This window comes from Boleophthalmus pectinirostris, unplaced genomic scaffold, assembly GCF_026225935.1.
Source record: "Boleophthalmus pectinirostris isolate CB_2022bp ecotype Guang Dong unplaced genomic scaffold, ASM2622593v1 HiC_scaffold_4, whole genome shotgun sequence".
Classification (NCBI taxonomy): Eukaryota; Metazoa; Chordata; class Actinopteri; order Gobiiformes; family Gobiidae; genus Boleophthalmus; species Boleophthalmus pectinirostris.
In genome coordinates, this window is record NW_026571353.1 from 20,587,818 (window position 1) to 20,604,004 (window position 16,187).

General features: G+C 41.1%; 2 protein-coding genes across 2 annotated transcripts; both read right to left on the minus strand.

Annotated features, from left to right (window-relative positions):
• Positions 1-5,233: 5,233 nt before the first annotated feature.
• On the minus strand, positions 5,234-7,854 carry dmrt2a (doublesex and mab-3 related transcription factor 2a). Its single transcript, XM_020941359.2, has 4 exons — positions 7,721-7,854; positions 7,057-7,449; positions 6,845-6,947; positions 5,234-6,619 (listed from the first exon to the last, which is right to left on the minus strand). Exons 2-4 carry the CDS (start codon positions 7,426-7,428, stop codon positions 5,592-5,594), a joined length of 1,503 nt encoding a protein of 500 aa, XP_020797018.1. The 5' UTR covers positions 7,429-7,449; positions 7,721-7,854; the 3' UTR covers positions 5,234-5,591.
• Positions 7,855-13,391: 5,537 nt separating this feature from the next.
• Positions 13,392-16,187, minus strand: dmrt3a (doublesex and mab-3 related transcription factor 3a). Its single transcript, XM_020919185.1, is given in 3 exon segments — positions 13,392-14,356; positions 15,805-16,006; positions 16,008-16,187. Coding segments are annotated over 3 exon segments (1,347 nt in total).

The window sequence follows — 16,187 nt, forward strand, 5'->3', positions numbered from 1 at the left end:
CTATGAATACATATTTCACTGTGTGTGTAGAAGAAAGGCTTTTTAAACATGACATGCTGGAATGCCATTATGGAGTCCAGCATGGACAAGTGCAGCTCTATAGACCAGTCCATATCTGACAGGTGAGATCCATCAGCTCCAGATGAGCCCTGCACAGACCAGTAAAAGTGTCCCGTGCACAGACACAGGAAGCTCCTGTCTGCTGCCAAGGTCACATGATCACATCCATCCATCTGTGTGGAAAAACAGCTGCTCCCGAGTCAGATCTGTGCTCAAGGTGCAGCCCATAACACAGAGAAAATCTATAAAGCCAGCACTACAGAGGCAGGAGAGGAGGGAAGGCCGAACTGTCACTCAGCAATCTCTTTCATACATTCATGCCATGGGCTTATGAGAGAACTGGACACTATACTTCACTTTTAAAATAAGTTTCATTAGGTATTTCTCTGGATTGGTCTCTGGACCATACGTTTGTGATTTTCCCCCCACTGAAGACATGCATGTGTTTGTTCAGCTGATTCAAAATGCAGATACATTAATTCTTCCTTCTGTGTTTTATTTGTATTACTCCGTTTATTAATCTGTTTATTTATAAAGGGAAGTGTTTGGAATTGTGCCCACCACCTTATGCATGATGGATGATGGTATCTACCTCAGACTCAAAGTCAGGCTACTCCTCCTTTTGCCTGGAATGTCCATTTATTATCTTGTAGGTGCTTTTTTTTTTTTTTTTTTTTTTTAATTAATTTATTTACAAAGCCTTGAAAAGCATGCATTCTTACTTGGGTTCGACTCTCCAAAAACCTGACCTGTAACTTCACCTGAAAAATAAGTTTTATAATTGTGAGACTCCATATTGTGAGACTTTCCAAAGAGACAAGTAGGTGGCAGACCGTCCATCCAAGTTACCAATAACAAATGATATAATTCAGTATAGACAGAAAAAAATAGATAACAGTGTAGCAGTATTATAGTGATAGCACTGATGCTTGAGCACGACTCCGCTCTGTGGTCTGTGTTTTTCATTAGTCAAACACACACCTGCGCCATATTTTAAAAATGGCGTTGTATTTTTAAAGTCCCAAAGAAGACAGCCTTTAAACATACAAGCCTGTTTGCATGGGGCCGGCCACATATAGACCCAGAACATTTAACTACACTTTTATAGGTCTATGCAAATTAGTGTGTTCAAGTGTTAACCTGGTTGATAACACTGTTTGTCTAAGGCAGGTGGTGGACATTTATCACTGTATACTGATGTCATGCCTCCTGGGGCCAAACAATATTGCAACAACACACAATTGTTCTTTTACTGGACATTCAACTGCAGTTTTGGGGCTGGTCTCACGAAGGACAGCATAAGTGCCAGTTCTGTGAGTCTTTGTGGTCTAAGGCTCTACAACGTGATTTTCCATGCAATTTACATGAACGTTTAGACTGGCAAATACCCTTGTATAAACACAGCAGGCGATATCAAGATATGCATGTAACAAAGAAGAAGAATTGATTTACAAACTTAACAACTTCACTACTGTGTACTACACTTTTACACTACTTTGGAACAAGACACGTGACCATAGAGTTTAGAGCATAATAAGCTAAAACATAGGAGAGACTTTTTTCAGTGTCCTTTGTTTACAGAGTTCACCTTTGGTAAGCTCCTCCAAGTTTTACAACTATTTACATAAACTTGCAAATGTGGCTATCATCTGGATTTGAAGTGACTGCATTTGCCTTTCTCCTTGATCCTTGCGTCAATGTTTCAAAATGATCCCTTGCTGGAGGACAGGACAAGTCTCCAAGTAGCTTCGCTTTGCAAATCATCCTGCTTCCATGGAACAATTAGACTTTCAAAAAGCCAGTGAAGTAAAGTCAAATACAGATTAGACGACAAAACAAAGGCCCTTATATGGAGGACACAAATCTCCATTATCTGAGGGCCCGAGGGCATACTAAAGAGACTCATCGTTTTATGGCTAAACCTTTACTGTTTATTTTGACTTACAGACTAGTCATTGAAAAGTGTGGAGAGTAGCAAGTGTGCACTGAAGCCCCTTTCTCCTCCCTGCTGAAATACAAATGTATGGCATTAGTGTAGAGGCCGCTGAAAAAACAAAAACAAGTGGACAGACAGGTGCTAACTGGGACTTAGACAAAGCTGGACTCATTAGTGAAGGTGCAAACTGCTCACAAACAACAACTGACTCAAAACACTAGAATACAATTTGTAGCACACAGAACTCTTATCATTTGATTCTGTTTTTATTTTGGTAGTTTCAATTAATAATGATTAAATGAGTTACAATTACTGTATCATAATAGACAATCGCTTGGATAGTCTGTGGGTCCCTTTTATATTGTGTGTTTCCATATTGTTTGATTGTAACCTGCGATTACTGAGATATGCAAATCCATTCAGGATCCAGGATTTCACTGCAGGAGGTCATTGCAGAACAGGAAGGCAGGTTTTACAGGAGAAATTCAGGTGCATGTAAATCAACAACACTGGTGATAAACATTGAAATTTCAAAAGGTTCAACAACAGGTTAAATTCACTCCTTGATTTGATTTAAACTAAATGAACTAAAAGGATGAATTTATAAGGTTTTCTATTACGTTACATTATATTCTTCCTTCTTTTAAAAACTTTTTGATTCTGATTATTTATGGCAAAAAAAATATGGATCCTACCTGGACGACTGAGGGATTACACAGACATGATTATTTTTGGTTTTATTTGTTTATGTTGTGATTTTAATATTGCTCTTATTCTGTTTGAATGACAACAAAGAAGCTTGCCTTGGATTGCCCTGCCTAATCCAAGAGTTTACAATGAGCTCTAAAACTTGATTCAAGAACAAGCTTTTCATTCATGTCTCTATATTGCTGTTAATATATGTTGTGAATTGTATGACCATTAGCATAATACAATTCAGCACAACAACTTGGCTTCAAATGGGGCAAAGATTCCCTCAAAAATTAAATGTTACATGTGAACTCCTTTGTGGGACATACTGGTGAGACTGGACTTGCGGTGAAGTTTTCAATATTATGTGTTCAGATAGGGGTGGGCTGTGGGAGGCTTTTGTTTTGCCTATTTTTGTTTTGTTAAATGTTAAAATAAAAAAAAATTAAATCTGTTGACCCTGTATATGATGTCACATTTTAAAATTGAAAATAGCTTGTGAAATGATTGCTTTAGATCAACATAAAATGATTATCAGCACTCCCATCCCTCCCCATGTGCCCGTATGGTCCTAAATAGCTGTCAGACCACACTGTAATTAAGTCGTGCCAGCCCTTTCCCTGCTACACATTTGTTATTGGATTACAAGGTGCTGAGAAGGAATGCTTGGGACACTGCTCTGCTGAGGGTAGAGAGGAGCAACAACTCACCTGAAAATGAATAGAGCACCAGCCCTCTCCTTCACGCTGGCTGCTTTCCTATGCAAAACACAGCATGTGCCATTGATCGTGGACAGTCAAAATAAGCCACTGTGTGATCCATGCCTCGGTCGTAGGGTCGCGGTGCTTAACAGGCTCTTAGTGTTCAGTGGGTTTAGTGATAGGGGCGTGACATTGGCAACAGGGCAACGCAAGGCTGGTTTTCACACCTGGAGAAGGGTGGAGGTGTGGGTGGTGTGTGGCTCAGATAAATATGACTCAGAGATTTTATGTTTCTGTCATAACAAAAAGGCTGATCTGTGCACGTTCTAAGCAAAGAATGCTATTAAGTACATGGAAAGTAAACAACACAAATGGATTGTTACATTCATTTAAATTGACTTAAATGGAGCTGAACACCTAAATTGCCCTGTGCAGTATAAATGATGCATACAGATGTTTTAGAGTCTAAATTTTCCTAATAATGTCATCAGCCAAGGTTTGTGCTGTGTTGCTTTCAGGAACAGTTACATTTCATGGCTACAGTATGAGCAGGTTAACTATAAAACATTTTCATGCAAAATTGTATTATTAATAAATAAATGAATAATTAATTTTCACATTTTCTGAATTGTTCAGATGGCACATATATTTATACTGCAACACAGTGCAAATTGCCCAGAGATTTCATAATAAAATAGTTTCAGACATTTTGTTAAACCAAATTTGCAGAACCAAATTATGCTGTTAAAGAAATGTCTTAGCTAAAAACATATTTAATATTTTAATGTTGTTGTTTGCATGTCAAGCAATGAAAAAAAAAAAAAAAAGTTGTATCTAAATGTAAATGACACTTGTGTTACCTAAACAAATTGCTACTGTGTGAACTGAGATAAGAGCAAGGCCCAGGAGAGGAGAGAGGAGAGGGTGGAGGGGGCAGAGGGGGACAGAGCGGGACAGCGTGCTGACATGTTAAATCTCACACACTGACACTGGAGATACTTATCAGCGACAGTTAGTCCAGACAAATACTCTCACCTTCTGCTTAGCACTGCTCTGCTGTACATGCAGTAAAACACAATGGGGCCATTCATATACCTAACCGTACTTCACTTTATTACTACCATGTTTCTAATGATACAGGCTGAATAAAGAGAAGAGTTACATTGTTCATAGTATGCTCAAAGTTCTGTTTGTCCAAAAATGTGCGAAAGGACTTGAGTAAATAAGTAATAAATCTAGTGTGAAAATGCAGCTGCTGGAATTTTTCACCATAAACCTGTAATAGTGCCATTAGTTTTTACAAACAGAAGGTGACAGTAAAGGCACCAGTGAAGTGTGGAGGCACTTCTCAAATCTGCTTTTACAGATGAAGAATTTTCTCTTCAATGTTCACAAAGATTTTCAATATTAATTAGCTGGAAAAACATTAAAAAAGAGAATGTTGTGTTTTTGTATCTATGCAAAGTAGTAATTGACTAATTTGAATAGTATTGATTAATGATGTTTAATGTTTGCCTGAAAAACAAATTACACTTATATATTTTGAATTTATATTTGATGAAGAAAGTTAAAACACCTCAAAGGGGAATGGAATTTATAATTCAACTTTCTAATAAGAAAACTGTAACATTATCCCAGGCTCACATCCCCAGTATAAACGCTGGTACATCAGTCTTATCTTTCACCATGAGAAGACTGTTTACAGAAGCATTTGCGTCAAAGACTCCAAGCTGAGTGGGCTTCTGCCCCAACATGCTGAAGCTTATCTGTCATTGAAATATGAACTTAAAAACCAAAACATAACTAGATTTCCTATTGTGTCATAATAACTTAACATAACAACCGATAACTTTAAAATATTTTTTATTCAATTTCCAAAACTGTATTTAAATATATGTTCAAATCTATTGTCTACAAAATAACCAAACAAATTTACAAAACTAAAGTGAAAACATTTCTTCTTTTTTTCATGATGTGTTTTTCTGAAAAATTAAAATAGCTGGTGACTTAAGAGATTCATTGGTTGTACAAACGCTGCAATTGTATGTTTGAAAACACGAGATGGAATAAGTTCAGACATGCAAATACAGGAATCACTGGAATCATTCGAAATACTCTGCATAATAATCTATATTACAGCTGCTTGTGTGAAATAGCATTGACTTCTGGTGTTTTTGTGAGACTGTAGTGCAACAGTTAAACAGTCAGTGGAACACTGCACTCACGGCCGCTGTAGGTCTCTTTAGGATGGCCTCTACAGAGAAGGACAGTGTCTCACCAGGGGACATCTTTGTCCCCACAGGTTTGGACAGGAAGTCTTTGGGATACATGGATATCTTCACATTGTCTCTAACACAAGAGTCTCTGAACTTCCGAGCTGCCTCCTCCAGCAGCTCCTTACACGACGGAGCGCTGCTGCTCTTGTCCTGTACGAGAGTGTGCAGAGTGCTCACTTTGTGTTTCACAGAGTCTTTGCTGAGTTTGTGCAGGACAGAGCTGTGGTGTGTGGACGAGTTAGTGGGGAAGGCCTGAGCAAAGCCCCTTTTGGGGGGAGAGAATGCAGAGCACTCCCTCTGTCTCTGTCCTGTTGTAGTGCTGTTATGTTTGGGCTCCACAGGCTCCTGTAGCGCTGCCCTGGAACCTTCCAGTTTGGCCGCAGTCACAGCTGCTGCGTCCTGCTCTGGGGGCTGGCTCTCCGTGGGCATGAGCTTGGGCTCCCACACTGCTCCAGGCTTCATGTTCTGCACAGCTGTAGCGTTCAGCAGACACTGCTGGTAAAGCAGCGCGTCGCCCAGGTTAGCTGGCCCACGGGGCCACATGACCAGCCCTCCTCTGGATGAGTGCAGGGGGTAGTGTCTGTAAGTTGTGGCCACGCTCACGTTGGAGGAGATGAGCTCCACATTGGAGCCGCTGGGGTACTGCACCGGCAGCTCCAAACAGTTGGGCCCCATGAAGCTGCATAGCTCTTTGGTTTGAGGGTCTGAGTGTGCTGGAGGGGAGTAGCTCCTGTAGGAGCTGTACTCGGCTGCATGGTGCACCACACTGCCAGGGAAGAGAAGAGGGTTGGGCCCCGGCTGAGCCTCCAGAAGCTCCCTCTCTTTGTACTCTCTCTCCAGCATGATGCTCTCCAGCTCCTTATCGGCAAATGCCCTCCTCTTCCTCATGCGGTCACTCAGAGGAGGCAGAGACGGGCCAGGACTCAGGAAAGGATCAGGCTGCACAGGACGGTATCCTGCCACAAATAAATTTTTAATTTATTAAAATCTGTTAAGTTCTGCTAAGTTCAAGATATATCATATGAAAATAGTTTTAGTTATTATTGTTTTAAGTTTTATTTAGCATCAGGTTATAGGACATAACTATTAGCAATATTTGTCTTATTTAATCATTTTAATTACAAATAGAGAAATAAAAACACAACTGTATAAGTAACAAATAAATTAGAAAGCATAATTACCTTCTAGAATGCTTTTGGCCAGCATGGTGGACGGTCTGATGTGTCGTTGATATATTGCCCTTCTTTCTGCAGTAAGCGGCTTCCCAGATATTCCTTTCTTGTCCTAAAATATCATTTTTAATAAGGTATACATTTTGTGAATAATTTAGCAACTTTTCAAACAGCATTTGAAAATTTTGGTTTCTTTTTTATGTCCTGTAGTGGCAGCTTACCTCTGTGGCTTGCTGCCTCCTCAGGGCGACCTGCGCAGCCATGACCCGCTGTCTCTCCACCACGAGCAGGCAGTTGGCGCACTGACAGTCCCTCCAGCGGCAGAAACGCTTGTGGCCCTTTAGACACGACACCACGCCATGGTTTCGGCATCGTGCGCATTTAGGGGTCCGGCTTAACTTCCTCTGGTCCCCAGACAGGCCACTTGCTCCCGGTTTGTCTTCGGCCCGGACTCCTTCGCCGTCCTCCTCTGACGGCGTGGAGGGCCCGAGCGGAGCAGACCCGGGGCGGCTGTGCGCCTCTGCCATGTCGTCGCTCTCAGTCTCCAAACTTTCCACGTCTATTTCGAAATCACACCCAGCGCTGTCTGACATGTTGTATTTCCCCCCGGTTATCTGTAAGAAGAAAAAACAATGTGAGCCTAAATAATATTTGATTTGGATTATATCTGATCCTGTTTTGAATATCATCGCTCAACCGAAAACCACCGAGGTTAGCTGAGGACCACAGCTTCTACATTTGTTTTGCTAATTTGTATAATGCATTTGCGAATTCATCATTTTTGAATGTAAAATTAAATTCGAGCCAAATAAACATCTCAAACAGTCTAAACCCATATCTCAAAACAATTGCGCTGATAAGAAGTAATGTAAATATTTAGTCTACCTTTTACGCACAGCCGTTTCCACCGCGCTGATGAATACGCACAGTCCGTAACCAGGTGATTAAAAAGTCCCAAGCGTAGGGTGATAGTCTCCCGAGCGCTTCCACACGATCCAACCTTACACTAAAGTGGAAACAGTGAGCGCCACTCCTATGAAGTGTTTCAGTCCCTGCACTTCTGTTCTCTGATTGGTTGCTGCGTGACAACTTTGAGCCAATGGAGTAACAAGCAGCTCCCACGTGCGTAATAGGGCCCGCTGTGATCATTCTCATTTGCTTAGTTCTGCTCTTGCGAAGTGACTTTGATTAACCCAAGGCTTAAACAAACGGAGAACCACTAGAATAAAATAAAAGAGCTTTATCTGTCCATTTTAAAGTCATCTAAATTAGTGGACGAATAAAAATGGGCCATTTGCTTCTGCAGTAGCCTACATCTCCAGTTAGAGGACAGTCGTGTGTAGTGTTACATCTTAAAACAATATGAGTGGTTAATAAGTTGTTTAGGAGAGATCTGACCCGTGCACAAATGTGGGACAGCGCAGGTGGCATGCAGGTTGTTACAGTGCGTCCTCAGCGTGATACAAGAACTGACCAAGATTAGCCCCTCGTGTTTACACAACAGCCACAGATGCAGAGTCTCAGCAGTATTAGCTTGAAAAATAAATAAGATGTAGACTAAAGCTTGTAAAAGTTTCACATGTCCATTGTTTTCAAGGTGAACTTATGCAAACTCTCGCTTTCCCCTTGTAGGAGAGGGTGTGCCGCACAACAATTTAAAGGTGGTATGTTTAAAGTTAGATCTGTCCCTTTGTTTCCTGCGCGCTGACTGAATCCTGGTTCAAGAAAGACATGCCCTTGTTCGGTGCAACTGACAAACCGACGCAGACATTCATTGAAAGCGTGTTGACTAAAGCCTTTGTTCCCGAATGGGAAATGAAAACTGTTTTGCGGGAGTGGAGTGTGTGAATGCTGTCTTAGTAGTGACCTATAATAAGAAAAAATATGGGCCAACAAAAACCGCCTTAAGTCTTCAGGGTTTGTTGATTGTCAAGTATTGATACAATTAGGCCCTACAGTAAAAATCATTGTATCAAACTGTTATTCGTGTTATATTTCACATATTTTATTTTTGGGGGCATTCAATTTTTATTTTTTCCTTTAGTCTAAAATTCCCAAGCATTTTAAATTACTACGCAAAGGGCAATTTGTAGAATTACAAGACTAGATAATAATAAACTAGCTTCTTCACTTTTTTTCAGCAAGCTGTGCAATTTGTGCGTAAAAATGTGTATTTGCACTTAGACCTGATTCTAAATAGGCCATCTCCAGTCCACAAGACATTAAATGACATTGCAGCGTCTGAGCTGAGAGTGAACGCGGCAAGATCTTGCAGGTGCAGCTTTATTTGCCTCTTCTCAGTAATTTATGGCGAGAGTTACGAGCGGCCACCCCGCGCTGCCGTTTGCAAATCAAGAATGCTTTGATGGTGAAGCGAACAGGAGGCATGCACCGCACACGGGAGATCTAGATGTTCACCTGAAACGTGTTGTGTGTGTCCGGCCCGGAGACGATGACCCGGCGCAGTGGAGGTGCCCTCACTCCGGGGGGCTCAGAGGACGACCTTTGCTGGAATTCAGGATCCATTTGGACAATGCACGATGAATTCTTGCATCGGGATTCATACAATTATCCCGTTCTGAGATAGTTTAGCAAGCTTGATCAGTGCCCTTTGCCGTAGCTCAGTCCTCTGATGCTAAAGTTGCTCCTTTCCAATGATTTCTTGCGTCTAAAACCTCCGCGCTGCAGAAACGTAGAAGGTGTAGCGTTGTTTTTTGACGATTTCAGTGAGACACACATTTAGAGACCGGGGCTGTAATTTAGGAACTAACGTAGGATGCAATATAGCATAGGCGTTATTTTATTTATGATTAATTGCCATATTAGTAAGTCTGTTGGATTGCACTTTTTAAATGTACACTGAAATACTACATATCTAGTATTTAGGATTTAGGCGTTGACTTAGACTATCTATCTATCTATCTATCTATCTATCTATATATATATATATATATATATATATATATATATATATATATATATATATATATATATATATATAGATAGATAGATAGATAGATAGATAGATAGATAGATAGATAGATAGATAGATAGATAGATAGATAGATAGATAGATAGATAGATAGATAGATAGACATCCGAATGCCTAATGAGTCTAATGAAAAAGACCCACTTGAGAGCTCTCCCACGGTGGCTGTGTTTTGGAGCGGCTCTGATTGAAACAGCAGCACCACCTCATTGGAAGTGTCCCGCTGTGCGGCCCATAAAGCGTAACAGGATCTGGGTAAAGGCAGAAGAGCCTGTGAGATCACTGTTACCCTGTTATGATAATTAGCCCCTGATGGACTGACAACACATGGGGCTGAGGAGTAAAGCAGACGCAACAACATTTGTCTTAGTCTGACCTTTCACATTTAATGGATAATATGCAACAAACAAGGGGACATGTGTATCAGCTGTGACTGGACCCAGAGTAAACTTCATTCACTGATCACAACATTCTTGCCTCTGATGTTGGAAGTTAAGAACAAAAAATAACAATAATTATAAATAATAATATAATATATAATGATTCAATGCTTTCAGCAGGTCTTTAGACAGCAAGGGTCTATATGAAAGGAGAACTAGATTACAGACTCAATATTTTAGAAATAAACTCTCTTTCAGAACATCCTAAATTTAAAATTGAGATAAGATTAATCTGCTGAAAATGTAGATGTATTGACCTGCTTTATGATGAAAATCACTTGAAGCATATTTTGTGTTTATATTCAGACAACTTATTTTTATTCTAAAACAATGCATGCATTTTGTTTTCTTATATCTTAGTTAATTTTTTACTATTATTATTTTACATTCCTAGATGAAGGCAGTAAAATGACATTCTGCTTTGGTTGCTATTTTCACAGATTTTTTTATTTTATTTTTTATTTTATTGTACCCAATACAATGTACTACGATTTGAGTACAGCTATATAAAATGACGATACTTTTACTTGAACTGTTGAACTAAGATCTTATACCTCGGAAAACGCAAGAACATACTTTGTCCACTAGAGGGCAGCAGATAAGAGTTTTAAAACGATTCTGGGTTTGCACATTAGTGACAGAATTTCACTAAATACGCGTGGCAGGTAGGCTACATGTTGGTCTTTTGTAAGGAACAGACAATATTAGTACAGATAATATCATCATAAAGGGTTCTAAATGATGTTCTAATATGCAAATATATAATACAACGTATAATACTAAAATATAGATCACAACATTTTGCCTAAACCAATCAGTTCTTTTTTTTAACAGCATAAAGTGTCTCCATAACTTAAAGTAGGAGCAGCGAAGACAGGACCCTCTTTATGAATGTACTGTCCCGTTTGATCAAAGAGTATAATTCAACTTTTCACAATCGACATTAACACTGTGGAAGTGAGATGTAGATGACCTATTGGACAAATGACACACATAGGGGGCCCCCAGTGGAGCTTCAGACCACCTGAACATGTGGACAGCAAAAGAGAGCTTACCATTTACACTATACAAGAGGTGCATTTCTGCACATGTTAATTTATCACAACAATGACAGCAGTCGCATAAATAAATGGACTAAATGCCCATTCAAACATTCAGTGACCTTATGACCAAATGTTCCTCTTTTGTCATTTTATGACATTAACTTAATCAATAATAAAGCATTTTCACCCATGCTGACGTTAAACATGTTAAACATGACCAGCTCATAAGTCATCGTTGTTATATTGTCCATTTTATAGAAGTTATTTTTCCTCAAAAACGTGTCATTGGGACAGTTAAAGTTTTGAGAATTATGGGATGTTTGGCATGGATGTGTAGGGTGAGTTACAAACACCAAAAAAAAAATAATAATAATAAAATAAAAATAAAAATAGTCTATTGAGAATTTTATGGGTGTGGGTAGAATACGCCATAGTGTCTGAGGTGCAAAATTATGGGGATACTGGAAGGTTAACTGAGAAACTCAAAAAAAAAGTTCTGTAACTCTATGTGCTCAAATACAGTGATAGCTACCTGAATATGGGCTCCTTAATCATTAGTTTTTTCTTTTTATTTGTTTGTTGTTTTTCGTAATGGATTCTGTTTCTAATGACACAGGCATAGTTCCAAATTCCGAGATGCCAGAGGTTCACTACAGACTTCATCATCAGTCATAACTCAGTATCCAACACAGAGACAAAAACACACTCAGCGCAAACACCATTGTCAAAATTAGTGCCTAATTAAATAAAATTGTTAATTGTTGCCCAGATAGTCTGCTATAGGATATGTTCATAATTAATGCGTTTTCAGAAGGCTCTATTCAATTAGTGGTTTTGCCATTTAGTGACGGTTGCACTAACAGTAGAGGTAAGCGGATTGTTTCATTTAGACTAGGCTTCATATGCAAACTACCACTAGATGGCAGAGTACGCACACTAAAGCCAAAGGCTGCGCATAAACTGTGACGTTATCTATGCTGGTGAAAATATATGTTCCACGTAAAATGTTGATACAATAGCATCCTCGTTTATAGGCAATCATATACGTGAATAAATGTTCTACTTATGTGTTTAAGGGTTGTTTTGTCGACGCAGCCTAGGTCTTAAATGCAAGGGTGATAATAATTTTGTATTGTTAAAGGTGCACTGTGTAACTTTTTCTGTTGGAATGTGGAGTATTGCTTTGTTAGAATGTTCCACAGTATGGCATTAACTTATCAATCTCCATGAAGAAAAGCAGCAGGGGTGCAGTCCAAGTTAAAGGTCAGACTTGCGAAGGAGAGATGAATGTGCATGTTTGTCAAGTCATTCTTGAATTATTAGCAACTTAAATTCAGGGATAATTATTAAGAATTTAACGTAAAATGACAGAAATCTGCGTTTAAAACCATGTCGACCATTCCAAGTAAAGTAAGAACTTAAATAGCTTTTGGAGATATGCCCTTCACCTGGAAAGTTACATAGTGCAACTTTAAAATGGTTGGTTACAATATGACTTTTAATTTTATTTATTTATTTATTTTGTGACACCAAACAGGATGAATAAAGTAAAAAATAAAGAACAACACAAGTAAATATTTAGGACAAATTGGTTGCGGACAGCTCTGATTTATTTGGCATTCTCTTGACATGCAGAGTGAATGTGTTCACAATACTGGCATGCATTCAGCAGTTGGAATAGTATATTATGTGCTCATTCAGAAAGTACAATTAAATCTGAATCTCAAGTTCAAAGATAACACTGCTTTAAAATGTAAACAAAAAATGAGATTCCAATTTGTAATAGCCTAAACCCGATCTCTCTAAACGAGACTGAAAACAAACCATTAAAAATCTCCAATTTCGGTAAAATGTAAGATATTAAAGGCAGTATGTAAGGGTGTAACTGCAAATTCAGTGCTTGGATTGAAAAAAATATTACAATATTAAAATTAAATATCAGCAACAATAAAGCATCTTCAGCACAGACAGTGATGACACATTTTAATTTGGGCTCAAGCTCAGCAGAAAAACTGAAAACTAAATGCTCTACAGTGTCATTTCGACGTAAACTGACCATACAGTCTATGGATGTGGCCAAGGTCCTAGGCCGAGGAGTTGAGGATGCGAGAGTCTGCAGAGTCGGAGCGCTCCTCGTACTCGTGGTCCTGGTCCGGCGAGTAGAGCGGTTTGGGCCCCAGTGCGCCGGCGTCCTCCTGCAGACTGAGGCGCTGTTCTTCAGCGCGGGCCGAGCCAAGGAGCGGTGACCCTCTAAAGACAGGTGCACCGGGGGCCGTGGAGAAGGGCGACACATAATGTGCGGCAGAGCGGAGCTGATAGTGCTGCTGCAGGGCTACGGTGTTCCAAAGAGTCACGTCATTGTGCACAAACGGTCCGGTTTGACTGCGCGTGAGCGAGTTACGTAGCATCAAGGGGTAGCGCGTGGGCTGTGGGAAAGACGGGTGCTGCAACGGGACCCCTATAGGCCCCGTGGGCACTATCCCCGGAGCCGGGTCGGACGAGAACCGCAGAGAATCCGGCACACGGAAGGCCGAGCCAACGGACCACTTGGAACTGGTCAAGGGGTATGAGCCCAGCGCAGGGTCCAACGCGTGTCCGTTTGTGGGTAACACTAGCCCATCTGCTGCAGTGTCTCCGTGTGGCGGGTGTGCGCCAGCCTCAGGGCTGCGGCTTGATAGTAACACCTCGATGGCCCCCACGAGGTCGCCACCGCAGCCGCGTAGGATGAGCTCCAGTACCGCAGGTTTGTGCGCCGGAAAGACCTTCTGCAGCACGTCCAGAGGGGGTCTGTGGGCCCGCAGGCTGAGGGGCAGGCCCTCCAGGAGCGCGCTCTGCTCCGTCGGACTCACGGGACTTTTGCTCTCTTTGTCCCCGGTTTTGGCTGTGCTACAGCGGGCCTCCTCCTGCTGGGACGGTGTCTCTGGCGGCTCTGGGGTGAAGCACGTGTTGTGTTTGGATCCTTCTGGAGAGCTGAGTGGGTCCTGATCCTTTTCACTCCCGCTGCCTCCGTTCTCTGCCCCAGACCCGTCATCAGCACCGTCCTCCGGCTCTGCGCAAAAGAAACACGCGGTTTTACGCACTTATCACATCACCCGCGCACAGAGCTGTCTCCATCATCATGCAGAGTTCTACCCCGCCATGAACAGCCATAATGCTACTTCTCATCTCAGAATGGTATGGCATGTGTGCTTATTATTGTAAGGAGGATAGTGGAATTATTTCAATAGGCTTGGGCTTTTGTGCATTTCTGCATCACTCAGACATGGGCCTCCAGGTGAAATGTTCAACATACTATCATTCATTGTGGACAAATTGCTACCATATCTTTAGAGTTATTTTGGTAATCTGGGTGTAGCCTATATGTTCTCCTTACATGGGCAAAGTTTAAGTTGTGGCTTGTCTCATTTGTCCCAACCTAGACAGCTCTAAAGGTTTCTTTCTCGCGCTACGAGCAGTTTCTGAAGTGCTGAGGGCATCAGAGAGGGATGCGTGTCCGTGCCTTTTGACCACATTGTGCAAACAAATTGCTTGTTGCTTAGTAACATTTCATCCAGATCTGACCTCTCTCGTGAAACATGGCGATTACATTCGATTGGAGCTGTCCGCCGCTGATTACGGTCATCTTTTACAGCAAGCGCGCGCAGGTAAGGCCCGGGGTCAGTGCTCTGGAGTGTTAACAACATAAATGATGACATGCTAACAAATTAGTAAACACATTTTAAGTAGGCTAAATATCACAGGATTCAAGGTAGTATTTTTCCCACACTTCTAACTTTAGATTTTAAACCCGAAACAGGTAACAGCGAACTAAAGTTTTTTTGTTTTTGTTTTGATTTTTTTTTTTTCAGATGACGCAATGACCTGGAGTTTAGCCAAAGACAGATATTAAGTCTGAGTCATGACAATGTCAGAACAGAACATGTGTCCCACAGGAGCAGTTCCCATACACTTTATAAAGGCTATAGTGAAAGCAGCAGCAGGTGACCTGAGCCCAGGGTTCAGCTTATTCTTCTCTCTTTGTGCCAGACACAAGTTTAATACACACATGCCAATCAACGGACAAGGGCCTGCAATTAAAAAAAGCTAATATTCATTATCCATTAACATTGGCAAATGTATTTAACCTATAAGCTATTTTTAATAGTTTTATCTAAAGTATGAATACTGTATGTATTATTTACAGATTGTATTTTATTACTTAAATTTAATTCAAATTATATTTAATTTTAGATAAACAAATTCATAGGCTTTTTGAATATTTATTTAGGCCTACCTCGAATAGCCTTTGGTTTGACTTTTCTGTTGGCTTTTTAGATCCACAAGGAATTAGTGCCCCAAGAAAGTTTTCACTCACAAAATAGGAGCCTATTTTGTCAACGACTTTAATAAACAGAATTTAAATAACGAGATTATCGAAATCAATTCACGTGTAGGCCAACAGACAAATAGCCTGTCTTTTTACATAGACTTCACACTGACACGTGCACTTACCTGTACAGTTAGATGCGCTGTGACCAGGTTCCGCATTGCTCCACCTCAGGTCCAGCTCCTCGGCTCTGCTCGCGGCCCCGGCTCCCTGGGCAGCCTCAGTGATGCCGGGTAATACCCGGAGTGATTCCGGGATTAGACTCTCCAGACTCTCATTCGCCTGCTGCCGACGGAGCGCCACTTGCGCGGCCATGACGCGCTGACGCTCGATGAATCAGGATGCACTTCTCACAGGTGCAGTCTTTGAAGCGACAGTAGCGCTTGTGGCCTTTGAGCCACGAGAGCACACCGTGGTTTCGACAGCGTGCGCATTTGGGCGTTCTCTGGAGCGGAGCACGGGGCTGGGAAACCGGGGTCCCCATGTAGAGGTACGGCGAACCGTAGCCGTTCAT

Coding starts and splice junctions, on each gene's coding strand:
- dmrt2a (XM_020941359.2), bottom strand. CDS start 7,428: ATGTCAGACAGCGCTGGGTGTGATTTCGAAATAGACGTGGAAAGTTTG. Junction 6,948..7,056: donor GGAGGCAGCAAGCCACAGAG/GTAAGCTGCCAC, acceptor ATGATATTTTAG/GACAAGAAAGGAATATCTGG. Junction 6,620..6,844: donor GGCCAAAAGCATTCTAGAAG/GTAATTATGCTT, acceptor TATTTGTGGCAG/GATACCGTCCTGTGCAGCCT.